Source organism: Amyelois transitella, chromosome 30, assembly GCF_032362555.1.
Source record: "Amyelois transitella isolate CPQ chromosome 30, ilAmyTran1.1, whole genome shotgun sequence".
Taxonomy (NCBI): domain Eukaryota; kingdom Metazoa; phylum Arthropoda; class Insecta; order Lepidoptera; family Pyralidae; genus Amyelois; species Amyelois transitella.
This window is the reverse complement of record NC_083533.1, coordinates 1,627,887-1,650,588: the sequence shown is the minus strand read 5'-3', so window position 1 is coordinate 1,650,588 and position 22,702 is coordinate 1,627,887. Positions and strand designations below refer to the sequence as shown.

The 22,702-nt window shown below is 39.2% G+C and overlaps 1 protein-coding gene across 9 annotated transcripts in view; it reads left to right on the top strand.

Annotated features, from left to right (window-relative positions):
• The window catches only part of LOC106142093 (mitogen-activated protein kinase-binding protein 1), a 105,208-nt gene that overhangs the window by 54,453 nt on the left and 28,053 nt on the right, over window positions 1–22,702 (top strand). For 5 of the 9 annotated variants that reach the window (XM_060952824.1, XM_060952829.1, XM_060952827.1 and 2 more), the window contains exons 4-22: window positions 2,374–2,533; window positions 3,968–4,036; window positions 4,857–4,961; window positions 5,903–6,013; window positions 6,635–6,817; window positions 8,319–8,479; window positions 9,256–9,391; window positions 10,638–10,802; window positions 11,336–11,451; window positions 11,891–12,095; window positions 13,851–13,985; window positions 14,646–14,756; window positions 15,351–15,440; window positions 16,235–16,365; window positions 18,127–18,255; window positions 18,669–18,788; window positions 19,534–19,655; window positions 20,465–20,559; window positions 22,229–22,327. In XM_060952824.1, the coding sequence (XP_060808807.1) occupies window positions 2,374–2,533; window positions 3,968–4,036; window positions 4,857–4,961; window positions 5,903–6,013; window positions 6,635–6,817; window positions 8,319–8,479; window positions 9,256–9,391; window positions 10,638–10,802; window positions 11,336–11,451; window positions 11,891–12,095; window positions 13,851–13,985; window positions 14,646–14,756; window positions 15,351–15,440; window positions 16,235–16,365; window positions 18,127–18,255; window positions 18,669–18,788; window positions 19,534–19,655; window positions 20,465–20,559; window positions 22,229–22,327 (2,443 nt within the window). Of the gene's footprint in view, window positions 1–2,373; window positions 2,534–3,967; window positions 4,037–4,856; window positions 4,962–5,902; window positions 6,014–6,634; window positions 6,818–7,363; window positions 7,420–7,665; window positions 7,722–7,941; window positions 8,022–8,318; window positions 8,480–9,255; window positions 9,392–10,637; window positions 10,803–11,335; window positions 11,452–11,890; window positions 12,096–13,850; window positions 13,986–14,645; window positions 14,757–15,350; window positions 15,441–16,234; window positions 16,366–18,126; window positions 18,256–18,668; window positions 18,789–19,533; window positions 19,656–20,464; window positions 20,560–22,228; window positions 22,328–22,702 lie in introns of those variants that run through there. The other 4 variants (XM_060952826.1, XM_060952825.1, XM_060952830.1 and 1 more) reach the window with 4 other exon arrangements.

The following is a 22,702-nucleotide window of genomic DNA, read 5'->3' as shown; positions in this document are numbered from 1 at the left end:
ACGAAGTCGCGGGCATAGCTAATTACTTGCATAATATTCGTAACCTCCAATAACAGTACATTCGGCCCGAATGGACTGCGGGGCGTCGACCGCAACTGTGCGCTTCCGTTTCCGCTGGCAGTAACAGCTGACTCATCCGACTGTCTGTTCGTCTGGTGGCCTTCGCGATTTCTTGTTTTTAACCCCCCCGGGAGGAACGAGGGTGTGGTGTGTTTGCCACGAGTTGATTTACGATCCCGCCTTTTTTGGTCTTAACGTTATCACGGTTATATTTTCACCTACATACATACATACTTACAAATGTTCACGTCTATATCCCTTAAGGGGTAGACAGGGCCAACAGTCTTGAAAAGACTGAATGGCCACGTTCAGCTATTTGCCTTGATGATAGAATTGAGATTCAAATAGTGTCAGGTTACTAGCCCATCGCCTAAAAAAGAATCCCAAGTTTGTAAGCCTATCCGTTAGTCGCCTTTTACGACATCCATGGGCAAGAGATGGGACTAATCCTATTCTTTTTTGTTTTGGTGCCGGGAACCACACGGTACATTTTCACCTCTGGAAAAAAGCCCCGGGTATCCACGAAGAAAACATTTTAAGATTTCGATAGTTCAATCCCCTATCCATTTATATTTTATAAATTAAAACTGACCATGGTTGTTGATCAGAAACATGCCAAGTTATCGATTCAAAGGTGCGGTTGTGACCTTGATGCGAGGGTGAGGTGCGGCTGTTGCAAATAGCACAGTGTAAATGACCCTTGTCTCCACTGCGGTTTTTTTTATTAATATATTGTTAATTATCTACCAGTTATCTTTTGATTTTGAAGAAAGAAATAAAAATAAATATAATTTATTTATGGCACTAGTTGACGCCCGCAACTCCTTCTGCGTTGCGGGACGGAATTTTTCAATTCGAACCAGTAGTTTCTGAGATTAGCGCGTTCAAACAAACAAACTCTTCAGCTTTATAATATTAGTATAGATACGAAGGTTAAGGTTATTAAATTTACTCAAATTTCTAGCTGGTCCTATTTTTATATTGTTATAAATGATTTTTCTGAAAATATACTCAATGTACAGACAATTTATTTATTACTATTTTATTATATGTATTGATGACAAAATAAGTTTATTGCACAATGTTTAACATCTTTAGGACTTGTAAAAGCTTAAAATCCACCTGGATTACTGACCATTTATAAATTAGTCAGGTTTAAAAAAAGCATTTATGTATGTAAGAATGTCGTCGAATAAAAATTCCCGGCGCGCGCCTAATGTATGCCCATTGATGAGCTGGTACAATAGATGACACGCATTGCATACGAGGCATTAGACCGTGGGATTTTAACCGTGGTTTAGTGTAAGAGATAGCTGTACTTTTGGTTCAACTAATATACCTCTTATTTATTACCTATACTAGAGGCCGCCCGCGACTTCGTCCGCATGGAAACCCTATCAATCCCGCGGGAACTCTGGGATAAAAAGTAGCCTATGTGTTATTCTGGGTCTTCAGCTACCTACATACCAAATTTCATGGTAATCGGTTCAGTAGTTTTTGCGTGAAAGAGTAACAAACATCCATACAAACTTTCGCCTTTATAATAGTAGTAGGATAGGACAACAAGCTTTGCTGATTTGAAGCCATGGATCAACGATGACACTTGTTCATCTGGGTCAGATGAATGTGCAGGACGGCCGTGTGGGAGAAGTTTTGTTTTTTGTTTTTATTTAAATACTTTTGTTAGCTGACCTCTTACTTATTTTTACGTTGTGTATACATACATACATATATACATAAAATCACGCCTCTTTCCCGGAGCGGTAGACTACCTCTTTCCACTTGCCACGATCTCTGCATACTTCCTTCGCTTCATCCACATTCATAACTCTCTACATGCAAGCTCGGCGGTTTCGGGTACTCTTGACCTGACTGTTTACCAGGACGTCCTTAATTTGATCAAGATACGTTCGTCTAGGTCTTTCCACTCAACTAATAAGTATATGCTATAGTTAATTTCTTAAGGTACTGTAATTAAGTTAGAACTATATTGATAGGTACTTATGTGTTTTTGTTGAAAAATGTGTTTTAAAATTAATTTAATCACGTCTATATCCCTTGCGGGGTAGACAGAGCTTGTAGTCCTAAAAGACCGATAGGCCACGTTCAGTTGTTAGGCTCAATGATAGAATTGAGTACCGCCGTGTGGTTTCCGGCACCAAAATAAAAAAAGAATAGAACCACTCCATCTCTTTCCCATGGATGACGTTAAAGCCGACTAACGAATAGGTTTATAAACTCGGAAGAATATCGAGTTTATAAACCGCAATTTTTACTCTTTAATATTTAACGACCTGTCCCGTTTTTCCACAGATGCACGGTAGTCCTGTACAATGTCAGGAAAAACCGTCAGTCGCACGTTCTCAACGCGTCCCGGAAGAGCGTCACGTGCGTGGTGTTCTCGCCCGACGGCAGGTTCCTCGCCACGGGGGAGTGCGGTCACGCGCCAGCCGTGCGGGTCTGGGACCTTCAGGTAACGTGGAATATTCACTAACTTTATATACTAGTATAGAAAGTAGCAAGTTGTGAACGCGTCCCGGAGGAGCGTCACGTGCGTGGTGTTCTCGCCGGACGGCAGGTTCCTCGCCACGGGGGAGTGCGGGCACGCGCCAGCCGTGCGGGTCTGGGACCTTCAGGTAACGTGGGATATTACTAACTTTATATACCTACTAGTAGAGAAAGTAGCAAGTTGTGAACGCGTCCCGGAAGAGTGTCACGTGCGTGGTGTTCTCGCCCGACGGCAGGTTCCTCGCCACGGGGGAGTGCGGGCACGCGCCAGCCGTGCGGGTCTGGGACCTTCAGGTAACGTGGGATATTACTAACTTTATATACCCACTAGTAGAGAAAGTAGCAAGTTGTGAACGCGTCCCGCAAGAGTGTCACGTGCGTGGTGTTCTCGCCCGATGGCAGGTTCCTCGCCACGGGGGAGTGCGGGCACGCGCCAGCCGTGCGGGTCTGGGACCTTCAGGTAACGTGGGATATTACTAACTTTATATACCTACTAGTGGAGAATGGAATATTCACTAACTTTATATACTAGTAGAGAAAGTAGCAAGTTGTGAACGCGTCCCGGAAGAGCGTCACGTGCGTGGTGTTCTCGCCGGACGGCAGGTTCCTCGCCACGGGGGAGTGCGGGCACGCGCCAGCCGTGCGGGTCTGGGACCTTCAGGTAACATGGGATATTCACTAACTTGAATAAGAAAATGAAACTGAAAATTAATATTAAAAAAAATGTTGATATCTGGCTTTACGAAAGTGTGTTAGAAAAAAATCATGCATTTATAATTATGGTATGTATATAAATACATCTGAAATATTTACACCAACTTGCAATAGAATTTTCCATAGATTGAATTTGAAATTTTTATTGGGAGTCTGTGAACAACGCCATCTAGCGGCGAATAACCTAAAACGTTGGAGTAAACAAACATTTTGCAACATCGTGACTTTTTTATATTTATCTAATATTATGTACGCATATAGCTGATATCCGCGGCTCTGTTCGCGCGAATTGAGCGCCACCCACGAAAGACATACACAGTTTTTTCGCAAATGTCGCGGAAACTATAGTATTTACATGGATGACGACTGTAACTTAATCAAAATATAATGATATACATACATACATATGGTCACGTCTATATCCCTTGCGGGGTAGACAGAGCCAACAGTCTTGAAAAGACTGAATGGCCACGTTCAGCTATCTGGCTTAATGATACAATTGAGATTCAAATAGTGACAGGTTGCTAACCCATCGCCCAAAAAAGAATCCCAAGTTTGAGAGCCATTCCCTTAGTCGCCTTTTACGACATCCATGGGAAAGAGATGGAGTGGTCCTATTCTTTTTTTTGTATTGGTGCTGGGAACCACACGGCACATATAATGATATATGTCTCTTATGTTTCAGGATCCGACGGCGTCCGGGGCGGTGCAAATAGCCGAGTTCCCTGGTCACACGCACGGCGTTAGCTGTGTGGTGAGATTTGTTTATTTATTTACTAGAGGCCGCCCACGACTTCGTCCGCATGGAAACCCTATCAATCCCGCGGGAATTCTGGGATAAAAAGTAGCCTATGTGTTATTCTGGGTCTTCAGCTACCTACATACCAAATTTCATGGTAATCGGTTCAGTAGTTTTTGCGTGAAAGAGTAACAAACATCCATACATCCATACAAACTTTCGCCTTTATAATAGTAAGTAGAATTTATTTTCTAGCGACCATTTACAGAGTCCAAGAACCTTCCTCAGAAAATTTACTTATTAACTTAATGTAGACATCACACACTTACACATGTAGTCGTATAACCCTTGCGTGGTAGACAGAGCCAACAGTCTTGAAAAGACGGATAGGCCATGTTCAGCTTTTTGGTCGACTTTTTGGTCGACGGTCGAAAAAGTCGACTAAGAGAAAAGCTTATAAACTAATAAATTCATCGCCTAAAAGAAGAATTCCAAGTTTATAAGCCTATCCCTTATCGTAGTTCTATACATAAATTGATTGTGGGCCTTTTATTAATGTATGCAAACGGGAATTAGAGCGGACATATCCGTAACTTTTCGACCGGACCAGAATAGGATACATAGGATGTACCACTGTAGGAAAAACTTTCAGTTGAAAAGTTAATCCTCGTTTATATAGGTACATTAATAAAAGGCCAACAATCTATATATAGAACTATATATAGAGCTATATAAAGAACTATAAATATCGAAGTTCTATATTTTGTTTTAGTAACAACGCGAAGGTTTATAAAGTAATGATGTGAGCCTTTAGTTTTTTTTTTAAATATTTCAGGCCTTCTCAACGTCCTCCAAATATCTAGTCTCCGTCGGCTCCCAACACGACATGATCGTGAACGTGTGGGATTGGCGGAATAACCTCAAATTAGCTAGCAATAAGGTGAGTTTAAGTTACATACATACATATAGTAATGTTTATATCCCTCGTGGTGTAGACAGAGCTAACAGTCTTGAAAAGATTGAAATGGCATGTTCAAACGTTTGGATTTGAGGATGGAATTGAGATTCAAATAGTGACAGGTTGCTAGCCCATCGACTAAAAGAGGAATATCAAGTTTTTAAGTCTATTCCTTAATCGCTTTTGGCGTTATTTGAGTGTATTAAAATACGTTTTAATAACGCCTAAGGTGACTTATGAATGCCTGATTATAATCATTCATCATAATTCATGTATGAATGAATAAAATAACGCCTATTCACTCTTGCCTTGAACGCTGTTATGTTATATCGGGGACAGAAACGCGATGAGGGAATTCTAGATTTGAGAGATGGGAACACGCAAGGATAACAGGGATAATGATCTTTGTGCATCATTTTTAATATATTAATACGATTCTTCAATCAATAGCGTGACAAAATGAAGTTAAAATTGTAAATATTCAACGCATCTGTGGCTTAACTGACGAATCCTTCTTGGTTTGAGATCTTCTTCCTCCTGGCTTTAGTCCCGGTTGCATCCTCACCGCTTTGGAGAGGAGCCCGGGGTATACCTTTGACCATGGACCCTGGATTGGGTGAGTCAGGTTTTTACACGAAGCGACTCCCGTCTGACCTCCGCAACCTTTGCAGGGGAATCTAACCCGTATTGGGATCGATCGTCGTTACTTACGCATACAGTTGCCTGAATGTGCAGGTTTCCTCACGATGTTTTCCCTTACCGTAAGTTTTCAGACTATAATGCACATTAATTCGAAAATTGTCATGGCCGAGGTGGTATTTGAACCTGTGCCTTTCTGCGCATCAGTCATTTTAACCTCACCGATTCGGCCACCGACGCTATACGATATAAATACGATTCACGATTCTTCTTCATCTTCATAGGTGTCATCTCGAGTGAAAGCGGTGTGTTTCTCGGAGAGCGGCAACTATTTCGTCACGGTCGGGTTTAGACATGTCAAGTTCTGGTATTTGGAATACTCGAGGAACGCTAAGGTTAGTGATTGAAAAATAAAGGCCGCAAATTGTTTTTTTTTCTCCAAATGTGATCAGTTATTTGCATATGTATTGTGTTATATACATTTACATTGTTTTCGTAATTAAGTTTTTAGTAATATCTGCAATTTCTTTTATCATAATAATAAATAATTGGTTTGCACTTATATGTAGTTACTTCACACCTTATCTGAGGAGTCTGAGTCTCTAAGTACATTGGAAGGTATGTTCTATGAAGATTTTTGTTTTGCCGAGGTCTGCTCTTGTGGAAATTAACAGGAAAAGTTTGACTATGTTACTACATACATACATATAATCACGTCTATATCCCTTGCGGGAAAGACAGAGCCAACAGACTCGAAAAGATCAATAGGCCACGTTCAGCTAGCTGTCTGGCTCTGGCCAAACAGCTGAATGTGGCAAACTCTATTATATCTATCAGCAGTAACATAGGCCTGTAGGTTTTTTCTATATCAGCGCCAAACATCATCACAATAACATCATAATGCTTTTAATCATTATAAACAAAAAAATTTTTTTTTAACAAAAATGAATTATCCATTATCAAATGAAAAAAAATACCCTCAATTGTTTATTTACGTATTTTACTTCTTTTTCCAGTTCAAAGAACCAGTACCCCTCATGGGCAGATCGGCGATACTGGGGGAGCAGAAAGACAACGAGTTCTGCGACGTGGTCTGCGGCAAAGGCGACTCGGCCGACAGCACGTACGCCATCACCAGAGGGGGTCTACTGTGCGAGTTCAATAGCAGAAGGCTGTTGGACAAGTGGGTGGAATTACGGGTGAGTGAGAAGTCTATGTTACCAGGAAATCATAAACTTTATGAAGTTTAAAGTAATACAAAAGACAACACGTAAGCCGCCACTAGATGAGGTCTGTTATTCGAGTTCAATAAGTAGAAGGCTGTTGGACAAGTGGGTGGAATTGCGGGTGAGTGAGATAAGTTACCAGGCAACCATAAAGCTTTTAAGGTTGTTTATACGAGTAGGAAGACTAAAAGCAGCAAGTAGACCATCACCAGAGGAGGTCTACTGTGCGAGTTCAATAGCAGAAGGCTGTTGGACAAGTGGGTGGAATTGCGGGTGAGTGAGAAGTCTATGTTACCAGGAAATCATAAAGCTTTTGAAGGTGGTTGTTAGGAAGATTAAAAGCAGCAAGTAGACCATCACCAGAGGAGGTCTACTGTGCGAGTTCAATAGCAGAAGGCTGTTGGACAAGTGGGTGGAATTGCGGGTGAGTTAGAAGTCTTAATTACCAGGCAATCATAAAGCTTTTGAAGGTTGTTTATAGGAAGACTAAAAGCAGAAAGATAGCCATCATTAAAATAGGTCTCCTGTGCGAGTTCAATAGCAGAAGGCTGTTGGACAAGTGGGTGGAATTACGGGTGAGTTAGAAGTCTAAGTTACCAGGCAATCATAAAGCTCTTGAAGGTGGTTGTTAGGAAGACTAAAAGCAGCAAGAAGACCATCACCAGAGGAGGTCTACTGTGCGAGTTCAATAGCAGAAGGCTGTTGGACAAGTGGGTGGAATTGCGGGTGAGTGAGAAGTCTTAGTTACCAGGCAATCATAAAGCTTTTGAAGGTGGTTGTTAGGAAGACTAAAAGCAGCAAGTAGACCATCATTAGAGGAGGTCTACTGTGCGAGTTCAATAGCAGAAGGCTGCTGGACAAGTGGGTGGAATTGCGGGTGAGTGAGAAGTCTATGTTACCAGGCAATCATAAACTTTATGAAGTTTAAAGGAATACAAAAGACAGCATGTAAGCCGCCACTAGATGAGGTCTGCTATTCGAGTTCAATAAGTAGAAGGCTGTTGGACAAGTGGGTGGAATTGCGGGTGAGTGAGATAAGTTACCAGGCAATCATAAAGCTTTTAAGGTTGTTTATACGAGTAGGAAGACTAAAAGCAGCAAGTAGACCATCACCAGAGGGGGTCTACTGTGCGAGTTCAATAGCAGAAGGCTGTTGGACAAGTGGGTGGAATTGCGGGTGAGTGAGAAGTCTATGTTACCAGGAAATCATAAAGCTTTTGAAGGTGGTTGTTAGGAAGACTAAAAGCAGCAAGTAAGTCATCATTAAAGGAGGTCTACTATGCGAATTCAATAGTAGAAGGCTATCTACTGCACAAGCGGGTGGAAGATAGGCCACGCTCAGCTGTTTGGCCAAATAGCTGAGCCTGACCTATCAATCTTTCAAGACTGCTGGTTCTGTCTAGCCCTCAAGTAATATAGATATGACTACATGTATGTTGTCTACTCTAAACCATAAATGTTTCTCGTCCTCCAGACATCATCAGCGAACTGCATGGCGATCGGCAGTCAATACATTTTCGTGGGCTGCGCGGAGGGCATCGTACGATGTTTCGCACCTGACACGCTACAGTATGTCACCACGTTACCCAGGACGCATTATCTCGGTGTTGATGTACAGCAGGGGACGAATATTAGGTGAGAAATATAGATAGAAATAATTTTATAATTTTAGTACATACATATATACACATTAATTTTGCCCTTTATTCCGAAATGTTACAACAACGTTGGCAAGGACTCACTTATTTGGATGTTGATGTGATTTATATAAGGCGAGAAATTTATTGTACATATGAGAAATTGATTAGAAACGGACGAGAAAATCATGATGAGAGTGAGAAATGTATGATTTTACATGAGATAATGATGACTTTCGGTGAGAAATGACCATATAGTTACGAAATAAGTGATTATGGATATAAAGGACTGCAAAACGTTGCAGTTGATAAATAATTTAATATGCAAAGCATATATGGAGGGGTAGGTAGATACTACATCTATTCACTTGCCACGATCTCTGCATACTTTTATTCGCTTTATCTACTTGCATATTGCATCTGCATTCCTAACTCTCTTCATACAAGATCGACAATTTGATTTAATTGCATTTTAATGAATTTTAATGCATGGAATTAATGTGAAATATTTTCCCGTTGGTATTTTGTATATACATAAATTCTCCGGAATACGACCCAGATCGGATTCCATTTGTTTTTGTTTTAATATAGATTAAATGTACTACGTTGTATTCTGTTATGTATGATTATTAATAAAATTAAACAAAAGATGTGGAGTCTTAGTTTTGACTCGCGCTATGGTTAAGATCACACTACATTATTACATGCAATTGGGAATGTTGTAATTATCAATAAATTAAAAAAAAATATTAATAATAATAATCTCCCCCACAGCCATATGTTCTCCCAGCCGTCGAACGCTAGATACCCGGACGCCGTGGCGTTGACATACGACGAGAGGAACCACAAGTTGACATGCGTGTACAACGACCACAGTTTGTACGTGTGGGACGTGCGGGATATAAAACGGGTGAGTTGGTCTCCGCCCACCCCCGTCTGGCATTATTCCCAGTTCTTCTTCTTATGCGTAAACACTCTTGTCGGAGTGGTCGTGGTCGTACACAGAAGGGTTAGTGGCTCGCTTCACGATCCTTCGCCACTCGTCGCCTTTCTGGAGTATTCACAGAGAGGGTCACCTTTGTGCTGTGTATTTTATTTGATCTGTCCACCTCATGGGTGACCTGTCTCGAGGTCGAGTACCCTCAACTCGCCCCTATTCCTAGTTCTACATTCATTCATGTTTTTTTTAATGTAGACAATGTGTATTCGTCCATGATTTAGATTTAAGAGATCTATATTTGTACATTGACGTCCGATGAAAATGCTGCAGTGTAGTTTGTTCCGCCGTTTTTTTACACATGCGCTTTGGAAGCGGTAGTAGTTATAATTAGATTTGAGTGATGTGACGTCAATAAGTGATACCTTGTATCCAATTTTGAAAATAAATCTATTCTATTCTATTCTATTCTATTCCGGGATTATCTTAACGCATGTACCAGGAGTATTAGGAGTAGTAATAAATTTATATTGTTTTTTTTTTATTTGAATTAGGTAGTCTTAAAAAAACGGCAGACGGTGTTTTACTATACGGCAAAAGGAACCACCAATAGTATATACATGTATACGTCTCACGCGCACACACTCTCACCAGTAGTGTGACAGACAGACACACATCCCACGAAATGACAGGTTTTGTCACTTCTTCTTCTTCTTCCACACGTGCGCTTTGGAAGCGGTAATTAGATTTAAGTGATGTGACGTCAATAAGTGACAGCTTGTATCCGATTGTGCGGTGTGGTTCCCGGCACCAATGCAAAAAAGAGTTGGACCACTCGCATCTCTTTCCCATGGATGTCGTAAAAGTCGACTAAGGGATAGGCTTACAAACTTGGGATTCTTTTTTAGGCGATGGGCTAGCAACCTGTCACTATTTGAATCTCAATTCTATCATTAAGCCAAATAGCTGAACGTGGCCATTCAGTCTTTACAAGACTGTTGGCTCTTACTACCCCGCAAGGAATTTAGACGCGACCATATGTATGTATGTTGTATCCGATTTTGAAAATAAATCTATTCTATTCTATTCACTTACAACTGCGTACAACGCCGCTATTACGATGTTTCCCCTTTTTTTTTCAAAGCCACACTCTGTCCGCGTCATTTTTTTTAAAACGTCCTATGGTTAAAATCAACAATACAATTAATTTTTTCCACAGGTGGGCAAATCCCATTCGGCCTTATACCATTCCGCTTGCATCTGGGGCATGGACGTGGCGCCGGGCACCGGGGATCTGCCCCCGGGGACTTTCCTCACGTGCTCCAGTGACGACACGGTTCGCGCTTGGCAGATTCAACCTCAGGCGCAGAACATATACAGCAATGTGAGTGTGACGTCTTATGCTGCAGTGTAGTTTGTTCCGCCGCTTGTTGTACACATGCGCTTTAGAAGCGGGTAGTAGTTGTTATTAGATTTAAGTGATGTGATGATAGTAAGTGAAAATTAATATATTCTATTTTATGGTTAAGCAACTTTGGGAATGGTCTTAGTGTGGATGGGTGGCCGGAGTATGGCGTAGAAGTACTAGGCAAACATGAAGATGTAAGTGATTTGAAGAGGAAGGAGCATGGGTGGGATAGATATTTTAAATTTAAATTCGTACAGAATTAATATTCTTTCAGAGTTCCTGATTCAAATTAGCTTTTTTTTTTAAAAAAAAAGCGCACTTCTTTGGTTGTTTAAGTTTTCGGTTGTTTAAGCATTCCAAATTTAAAGTGACCCTATTTTTTTAAATTTTATAATTTCATAATTACGAAGTAAAAGTTTTCAGTTCCATTCTTCTTAATTTTGTGCGTTTAAGAAATGCAATCTATTACACATGTTTTTTTTTGTAATCAACATTTCTTTTCTCAACAGGAGCTCACCAAAGTGATATACATAGATCCAGAACTGAAATTTTTGAAGGACGTCGACTTAACGGCACCCAGTGATAAGGACAAGTCCAAATCCTATGATGATAAAACTGGTGTCAGGTGAGTAATAATAATCCAAGTTTATTATCTTACCTCTCACTCTATCTCTGAGGATGCAAATAGAGAGATGAGAAATATAAGAATTATGGTCTTAACAAAAGCTAGTATGCATTGACCGGCACATAAATTGATCTTGAATATTTTAGGTGAACATTTGAAATATAGTATCGATGAGTTAGTATCCCTTAACACAAGTCTGAACTATCTTAGGCTAGATCAATATGTGGTAATATTTATGTTTATTTATATAAGTACATACATACATACATAAAAAAAACGCCTCTTTCCCGGAGGGTTAGGCAGAGACTACCTCTTTCCACTTGCCACGATCTCTGCATACTTCCTTCGCTTCATCCACATTCATAACTCTCTTCATGCAAGCTCGGCGGTATATAAGTAGCCTACGCAAAACCCATAACACCACCTTTCTCCGCCGTAGATGCGTGCGTGTTTCGCCGGACGGCCGGCACATAGCGTCCGGCGACCGGGCCGGAAACGTGTGGGTCCACTCCGCTTCCGGTTCGGCATTGCACACGTTGGAGGCTCACGACGCTGAGGTCCTGTGTCTGGAGTACAGCGCCAAGCCCAGATTGTTGGCTTCGGCGTCCAGGGATAGGCTGATACACGTGTTCTTAGTTGATAAGGTAAGCAACTTTCAAAATGGTCTGGGAAGAGATGGGCGGGCAGCCCTCTGACTCTTATCACTGTTACTATGGCTTCGGCGTCCAGGGATAGGCTGATACACGTGTTCTTAGTTGATAAGGTAAGCAACTTTCAAAATGGTCTGGGAAGAGATGGGCGGGCAGCCCTCTGACTCTTATCACTGTTACTATGGCTTCGGCGTCCAGGGATAGGCTGATACACGTGTTCTTAGTTGATAAGGTAAGCAACTTTCAAAATGGTCTGGGAAGAGATGGGCGGGCAGCCCTCTGACTCTTATCACTGTTACTATGGCTTCGGCGTCCAGGGATAGGCTGATACACGTGTTCTTAGTTGATAAGGTAAGCAACTTTCAAAATGGTCTGGGAAGAGATGGGCGGGCAGCCCTCTGACTCTTATCACTGTTACTATGGCTTCGGCGTCCAGGGATAGGCTGATACACGTGTTCTTAGTTGATAAGGTAAGCAACTTTCAAAATGGTCTGGGAAGAGATGGGCGGGCAGCCCTCTGACTCTTATCACTGTTACTATGGCTTCGGCGTCCAGGGATAGGCTGATACACGTGTTCTTAGTTGATAAGGTAAGCAACTTTCAAAATGGTCTGGTAAGAGATGGGCGGGCAGTCCTCTAACTCTTATCACTGTTCCTAGGCTATCATGACCATTTAAAGGGTATTTGGTTATCTTTAAATGGGCTTTGATGGGTCTAGCTAGAGGTATAGGAATCTTTGGTACTAGGCTGTCATGAAAATTGAGAAGTAATTTGAAAGTAGAATGAGCATCCTTAGATGCACTTCTTGTACGGGGCAGAAACCTTCGGATTAGAACGAGGTTCTTATGAACATTTAGAAGAAATTTGAAAGTGGAATGAATTGTGTTGGTTAATTCTGTGTCCGGTTCAGTTGTATATTCATAGTGACTATGAAATGGATCTGGATAGTGTACAGCTTCTGATGCGATATTTAGTCGATAGTCAGCTTATAAAGATGGTCTATTTAGAGATTAGTTGATAGTAAGCTTTTTAAAGACTAGATGCCGCCCGCGACTACGTTCGCATAGAACCCTTATCATAACATAACAATCATCCCGCGGGAACTCCGGCATAAAAAGCCTATGTTATTCTGGGTCTTCAGCTATCTACATACCAAATTTCATCGTAATCGGTTCAGTAGTTTTTGCGTGAAAGAGTAACAAACATCCATACTGACATACAAACTTTCGCATTTATAAAACTAGTAGGACTAGTAGGATGGTATAGTTAGAGATGGGCGGGCAGTACATTTTCTGCTATACCTTACAACGTTCTTGATTTCAACGAGTACCAAGCAGTTTGTATCAAATGTACCTGTATTCCTTTTTCATTGATTTTTCATAGGCATTCTTAATTGTAGGTACCTCATTTTGTTTTATTTATATATTCTTGTGCCTGAATCACGGAAAAAAATACAACTATAGACTAAGGAGAAAATTAAGTTTATTAACTTATGATCTAATTCATCAAAGATACAAAGAAACCATACCTTTGATACCAGGCTCACATAAACATCGATATGTATGATGTATGTATCTATACAATTTATACCAGAATAAAAAAAATAATATCTGTGTGTTCTAAATTTGAATTTACTCTGTGCTTTTGTTATTATTATGTAACATTGTTTTTTTTTTTAATATTGCCGCGTCAATTGTTTTTAACAACTTCATACACTTACATATTATGATAGTATTACCTCATTTCCAGGGTTATCAAATACTGCAGACATTGGACGAGCATTCCTCATCGATCACGGCCGTGCGGTTCTTGAACTCGGGCCCTCACCTGCAAATGGTGTCGTGCGGAGCCGACAAAACTATACTTTTCAGGCAGATACGGACGGTGAGAGTGTTACATACAAACATACATACATATATATCATCACGCTTGTTTCCCGTCGGGGTAGGTAAAGACTATGGTTTTCCAATTGCCACGATCCTTATAGATCCCTCAAATAATACGTTGAGAATGTTACATAATAATATTCCTATGTGGCGTTTTAGTGAAACTGCAGCGAAAAAAATTATACAATAAAGTCAAATTTTTTACTAGTAGACAGAGTCAACAGTATTGAAAAGACTGATAGGCCACGTTCAGCTTTTAAATAAATAAAAAGTTTGTCGTTATTGTATAATTTTTCTTTTATCATCTCTCATTTCTCTCACCTGCGCAGTTTCACTAAAACGTCTACATCCCTTGCGGGATAGACAGAGTCAATGGTATTGAAAAGAGTCGGCCTGGCCTGGCTGAAAGGCCACGTTTAGCTGCATGGCCCACCGATGGAATTGAGATTCAAATAGTGACAGCTTGCTAGCCGCATCGCCTACAAGAAGTATCCAAAGTTTATTAGCATATCCCTTAGTCGCCTTATACGACATCCCTGGGAAAGATATGGTGTGATCCTTTTCTACAGTCCTTGGAACCACACGGCATTCTTTTTAAACTGTTTACTTAAAAAAAAAAATTATGCTTTCTTCTTACATATATGTTTTTTTTTTACAGACATCTGACGGTAGCTATCAATTCGCTCGCGGTCAAAACGTGTCGGGTCGTACGACTTTATACGATATGGAGGTGGATGCGGGCGGCAGACATATACTTACAGCTTGTCAGGTAATGGAAGATTCTACATACATACATACATACACTAGCTGTGCCCGCAACTTCGTCCGCGTGGAATAGTTGTTTTGGGCATCATTGAAGGCCTTCAGGATGAATAATTTTCCCCGTTTTTTTTTCTTTCACGTTTTTCATTATTTCTTCGCACCTTATAGTTGCAGCGTGATATTAGGTATATAGCCTAATGCCTTCCTCGATAAATGGTCTATTCGACGCAAAAAGAATTTTACAATTAGTTCCTGAGATTAGCGCGTTCAAACAAACAAACTCTTCAGCTTTATAATATTAGTATTGATATGGTCACGTCTATATCCCTTGCGGGGTAGACAGAGCCAACAGTCTTGAAAACGACTGAATGGCCACGTTCAGCTATTTGGCTTAATGTTAGAATTGAGATTCAAATAGTGACAGGTTGCTAGCCCATCGCCTAAAAGAAGAATCCCAATTTTATAAGCCTACCCCCCTTAGTCGCCTTTTACGACATCCATAGGAGAGAGATGGAGTGGTCCTTTTCTTTTTTGTATTGGTGCCGGGAACCACACGGCACAAAAATAACATAGGTAATTATTTGTTTGTTTATCACGCCAGGATCGTAATGTCAGAGTGTACAGTGCGGCGCAGGGTCGTCATACGAAAACGTTTAGAGGCACCACGGCTGAGGACGGCACTCTTATAAAGGTAATGTTGATAATTTAAATAAGTAAATAAATATATAAGGGACAAATTACACAGATCGAGTTAGCCTCGAGGTAAGTTCGAGACTTGTGTTACGAGATACTAACTCAACAATACTGTATTTTATAATAAATACTTATATAGATAAAAATCCAAGACCCAGGCCGATCAGAGAAAGTTCGTTTCTCATCATGCCCTGGCCGGGATTCGAACCCGGGATACCGCTACCGCTGATATAGATAGCGCTGCGCCGCAGAGGCCGTCTACATATACATACATACACATACAAATAGTCATATCTTTATCCCTTTGCGGGGTAGACAGAGACACAAACCTTTGGGTTTATAATACTTCATCATTATGGGAAGGTAATGACAGAAGCTTACTTGAAAAAAAGGTCTTAAAATTTTTATTTACATATATACATACCTATAAACAAGTCTATACTCCTGTAGACAGCGCACAGTATTGAAAAGACCGAAAGGCCACGTTCAATTGGTTTTATAACGGCCTCTGTGGCGCAACGGTAGTACGCTTGTCTGTGACATCGGAGGTCCCGGGTTCGAATCCCGGCCAGGGCATGATGAGAAATGATCTTTTTCAGATTGGCCTGGGTCTTGGATGTTTATCTATATAAGTATTTATTATAAAATATAGTATCGTTGAGTTAGTATCTCGTAACACAAGTTTCGAACTTACTTCGAGGCTCACTCAATAAAAAAAAAATGTAATTGAGATTTTATGTATGTATGTATGTATAATAATATAATGTATAATAATAATATTTTGTCTTCCAGGTGGCGCTGGACAGCAGCGGTATATACCTAGCCACGTCGAGCACTGATAAAATATTGAGCGTGTACGATTATTACTCCGGCGAATGTATGGCCACCATGTACGGCCACTCGGAGATCGTCACCGGACTGAGGTGGGTGGTGATGGTGACTACTTAACACCAGGATACTATACATCACTACATAGTATAAAACAAAGTCGCCATTTTAGTCTGTTTGTCTGTATGCTTTAATCTTTAAAATTACGCAACGGATTTTGATTCGGTCTTTTGTAACAGGTAGAGTGATTCAAGAGGAAGGTTTTTATGTATAATTTTTTACGAATTTTGGCACCCGTGCGAAGCCGGGGCGGGTCGCTAGTACATACATAAAATCACGCCTCTTTCCCGGAGGCGTAGGCAGATACTACCTCTTTCCATTTGCCACGATCTCTGCATACTTCCTTCGCTTCATCCACATTGATAACTCTCTTCATGCAAGCTCGGCGGTTTCGGGTACTTTTGACCTGACCCTTTACCAAGACGTCCTTAATTTGATCAAGATACGTTTGAACAAGATACGCTGGATACTATAGCCGATGTTATTTTTGTATGTTGTACTTAACATCGGGACTTACTTAATAGCTAATGTTTTTTTTTGTATGTTGCCTGTTGTGTTTTGTTAGTGAACTGGCAGCATTAAAAAAAAGTTAGTTAAAAAAAAACAATTGACTCTCATCAGTCAATTGTTTTTTTTTCTCACATTACCACACAACGGTTCAGTTATTTTATGTTTACACAGTTCAGTTTCAGTTATTTTATGTTTATTTCAATGTTTTTTCAATTTTATTTTTACAATATATTAACTTTATATTAATTTTAGTGAGTGTTTAATAAATCATTGCCTTTCAGTATTTTCAAGACTATTGGCTCTGTTCACCCCGCGAGGGATATAGACGTGACTATATACATTGTTCTTTTATATGTAGATAACGGTAAATATCCCTTGCGGTGTTGACAGAGCCGACAGTCTTAAAAAGACTGAAGAAGACCGCGTTCAGCTGTTTGCTTTATAATGATGTGACTATATGTATGTAAATAACGAGAAAAGATGCTGTACGCATGCAACGTATAACATACATATATATATTAAAATATGTATATATATATATATATATATATATATATATATATATATATATACATATATTAATTTTCAACCATTTCGTTAACTGTGTAACAATGTGACCTTGAAAAATCAAATTCAAATAAACCAATCCAATTGATTGACATCATCTCACTTCGAACTTACTTCGAGGTTAACTTAATCAGTGTAATTTGTCCCATACATACACACATACATATAATCACGTCTATAACTCTTGCGGGGTAGACAGAGCCAACAGTCTTGTAAAGAGGCCACGTTCAGCGTATTTGGCTTTAAGATAGAATTGAGATTCCAATAGTGACAGGTTGCTAGCCCATCGCCTAAAAAAGGAATCCCATTTGTAAGCCTATCCCTTAGTCGCATTTTACGACATCCATGGGAAAGAGATGGAGTGGTCCCATTCTTTTTTGTATTGGTGCCGGGAACCACACGGAAATATATATTTATTTATTTATTTATCTATATATCTGTTGACAGATTGTTCAGTTGATGTTCGATATTTTTTTGTTGCTATAACAAATCCTTGGAGTGCGAGATATTAAATGATTTGCATCATCATCGCAATTGATTGACATCATCTGTTGGTTCAGGTTCATCTGAACCAACCAGCTGTGCTGTTCCTTTAACAATTGTAATTTTTTTTTTTTCTAAAATTGCAACAAGTCTACCCTTTAATCAAGAATGTTTTATTTTTTTTGTTCTTCTATCACGAACATTTATTTATTATTTATACATTTATCTGTTGACAGGTTCACCCCTGACTGCCAGCACCTGGTGTCGGCGTCGGGCGACGGCTGCGTGTTCGTGTGGCGCGTGCCGCACGACATGGTGGTCACCATGCGCGCGCGCCTGGCGCAGCAGGCCATCCGGCAGGGCAGGTCGGTACACGGATATATGTATGTACATACATATATAGATACATGTACACATACATAGATATGTACATACATAGATACATGTGTACATACATAGATACATACATGGATACATATTTACATACATAGATACATATGTACATACATACATAGATACATGTGTACATACATAGATAGATACATACATACATAGATAAATACATACTTACAAACATACATACATACATAAATACATACATAGATACATACATACATAGATACATAAATACATACATAGATACATACATGGATACATATATACATACATAGATACATACATACATACATAGATACATACATACATACATGGATACATACATACATTCATACATACATATACGTATGTATGTAATAATCCATGAATTTTTGTTTTTCAGAAAAGTGTCGGCCCCCTCCAATGGGCTATCGATGGAGAGTGAGAATGAATCTCAGCTGGGTTCGCCGCCGAGGGAGATACCTGATACGCAATTCGCTACACCCGTCGTTCCCGATTACACGTGAGTTTTGACATACATACATATAATCACGTCTATGTCCGTTGCGGGGTAGACAGAGCTAATAGTCTTGAAAATACTGGTAAGCCCTTGTTCAGATGTTTGGCTCACTGATTGAATTGAGATTCATATAAAGCTGCTATTCGGCTGATAGCGTCGCGTGACCTTGGCCGTTGTGACTTGTGGCGTACTTACATGACGGCCTCTGTGGCGCAGCGGTAGTACGCTTGTCTGTGACACCGGAGGTCCCGGGTTCCGAGCCCGGCCAGGGCATGATGAGAAACGAACTTTCTCTGATTGGCGCGGGTCTTGGATGTTTATCTATATAAGTGTTTATTATAAAATATAGTATCGTTGAGTTGGTATCTCGTAACACAAGTCTCGAACTTACTTCGAGGTTAACTCAATCTGTGTAATTTGTCCCGTATATATTTTATTTTATATATATATATATATATATATATATATATATATAAAATTCTCGCCTCACAATGTTTGTCTCCCTACTCCTCCGAAACGGCTTCACCGATTTTAACCAAATTTTGCATGCACATTCAGTAGGTCTGAGAATCGGCTAACATCTATTTTTCATACCCCTTAGTGATAGGGGTTGTCCACACTTAACATTTTTTTTTACTTATATGGCAAAACAACGTTTGCCGGGACAGCTAGTATTTTATATATACTTATTTATTTATATGTGAATGCAACGTTAAAAGTTTTTAACGTGAGTTATAATCTCTTCCAGCTTGAGGATAGGCAGGCTGCCGACATGGGCGAAGAAGAGTCTGGGGGACGCGGCCGCGCCGCCCGCTGCGCCCGCGCCGCCGCCCGCGCGCGGCAAGTGGGCCGCCCGCGTCGCGCCCGCCGGTGACTGTGACATTATTTAAATTTCGAACACAAACATACATACATATATATATATACGTACATAGATGCATGCATTAATACATACATGCATGCAGGCATACATACATACATAGATGCAGGCATGCATGCATGCATACATAACATACATACATACATAAAAAGTGATTTGTTTCTTTTATAACTTTGTACTATTTTCATGTTAACTGTGTAAATTTCTATGCAATAAATTTATTACAAACAAACAAACATACATAACATACATACAAATAATCACGTTTTTATTGTGACCTGACTGACCCATCAGACCTTCGACCCGTTCAATTACACACATACATACCTACATATAATTAGGTCTATATCTCTTGCGGGATAGACAGAGACAACGGTCTTGAAAGGACCGATAGGCTACGTTCAGCTGGTTGGATGAGATTGAGATTCAAATAGTTGATAGGTTGCTAGCCCATAACCTTAAAGAGGATTCCCAAGTTTATGAGCCTATCCCTTAGTCGCCTTTTACGGAAAAGTGGAAAAGAAAATTAATTAATCATATACTCTTCCATATTTCTACTCTAAATTTGGATTATTGTAAAGTTGACGTTATTGAAGAAAATGCTATGCAGTGCAGTTTGTTACCGCTTCTTCTGCACTGATGCTTTGGAAGCGGCAGTAAACTTGGTTTTAAGTAATTTATTTGACGTCAACCAATGTTGTGAAACCGAAAGATATGACAATTATTACGTATTGTTCAATAAGAGGTGGCCTTGTTAGGATTTGAACCGTGGCCCCTAATAAATGATTGTGTCTTACAGAAAAACGGGATTCGGACGGCTCCAAAGACAGTTCTCTAGACAGCGGCACCGACACTAGGTATATTGAGAAAAGGAGAGATCAAGTTACTAAACAGGTACATGTATAAATATATATATATATTATATATTATATATATAATCTTAATTAAATGTGAAGTGGTGGGGGGAGGGAGAATTGGAAAGTCTGGGATGGTACAGTGATAACGTGTCAGTGTGAATGAATTGAGTTTAATTTTATAGAAGAGTAAAGCTCTGGACTGATAATAATTATTTGCGACAGTCTTTGCTATTTTTAAAATAGGTATTTTAAGTTGTATAAAAATTGAAAAAAATTATAAAGTAAATTTAAATTGTAAAAAAAAAATATTTTATTTTTATTTGGAATATCTCGTTACGAATGGGATTTCAGTTTAGTTTGATTTTATTTATTCATCTCATATATTTAAACGAGCAATTCTTGTATATATATAATCAGGAATCCTTTCCGAGATCGTTTCCGAGATCATGATTCAGGATCTCGGAAACGGATGTCCCTTTGCGGGGTAGACAGAGCCAGCAGTCTTGAAAAGACTGTAAGGCCACGTTCAGCTGTATGGTTTTGTGATAGAATCCGTTAAAAAAATTGTATGTGCCGTTTCTTTTTACTAAACCCTATTTAGTACTCGTCTGTCGCACAACTAATTGATGTTATTAAATTCAACTCTATTGTTCACGCCTAGCGTGTAGATCAGAATATGTCATCGTGACATTATCACGCCATTTTGTATATAAAAAAACTATGTTTTTCTTTTTATAGAAAATGTCGTCTTTTTAATATAACATAATTTTGTTTTGTGTGTGTTATTTTTGTGTTATAACTACTTTTTATGTTTTTTAACAAATTAATGGGGAGTATATGTAATTATAAAGTTATAAATATCTATCCTGGACTTTCCAATTATTGTTTTTGTTATATTTAAAAAAAAAATTAACGAACCGTCTAATCACTCACACGGTTTTGGTTATTTTAGGTGATGGTGTTAATATATTTAGATAATAAATTTGTAAATAGTAATTGTTAAAAGTTAAAAATTGTTAAGTTGTTTATGGTTTTAATGAAATAATATTTATTTATTTTTTTATATTTTTTGCCTCCTTAATACATATTTTTTTCTTTTCTTCCATTATGCAGATGGTTTGAGATATTTTTCTGTTTTTATTGTACAATACTAAAAAGACAGGCAGGGAGTATGCGCTGTACGAGATGTACATATTCCTTGCGGGGTAGACAGAGCTAACAGTCTTGAAAAGAAGGCCACGTTCAGCTGTATGGCTTTATGATGGAAATAGATAGATTCAAATAGTGACAGCTGTATGAGAAGATATCTCACTATTCAACTAACTCCTAACTCATTAGACATGTATGTATTTTAGTAAATTTTATGAGGAAATTACCATATCCTTGCATAATTCTTCTTGATTAGTTAGGCACTACAATGAAAAAATGGAATAATATGAGGCAAATCAGTAAATATGTAATGTATTTTTTTGATGTTATACAAAAAAAAAAAACTGTTATTTATGTTTTATTAATTTTTTGTAAAATTTATCTCGAATCATCTGCCACTCCAATCCCAACCCCATTATCATACTTCGAAGGCGCCTCAGAAATCTAACAAAAGTTAATAACAAAACTGCTTTTATTAGACTTCTCAAATTTTACGATAGAGGGCGCTTTCGAATTTGTGATTGTCGACTCTAAACCCTATATATATAACGGACTAGAGACCGAAATCCCTCAACCTGAGCCAGCTTCCACGGGTGGCCGCGCTCTTTGAAAGCTTCGATAAGCTGGCCAACTCGATTTTGTCCCCGAGAGCAAAGGTTTTGTTTTTTTTTTAATATATTTTTTTTTATTTAGCTTGACTGTCTTGTTTTTTTTTTGTTTTTTAGTTTGTTTATCGAACATTGTGGATTGTTCTTTTTGGTGTCGCCATATGTGTTTTCGGCCAGTAAATTCATTCATATGTTTTTGGGGTGTCGCATCTCATTATATTTTTTTTTAAGATTAGACTCGTTTGTATATACAGAGTGACTTTTAATTCAACTGCATAAATTTAACTGTTAAGTGTACTCATCTAAAGGATATTTAAAAACGTTAAAAGAAAAATATCGGTTCATATATCAGAAAGTACGAAAAAAAATAAAAGTATCGAAATCCACGATCCTAAATACGTAATATCACCCCGGCCGGCGGAA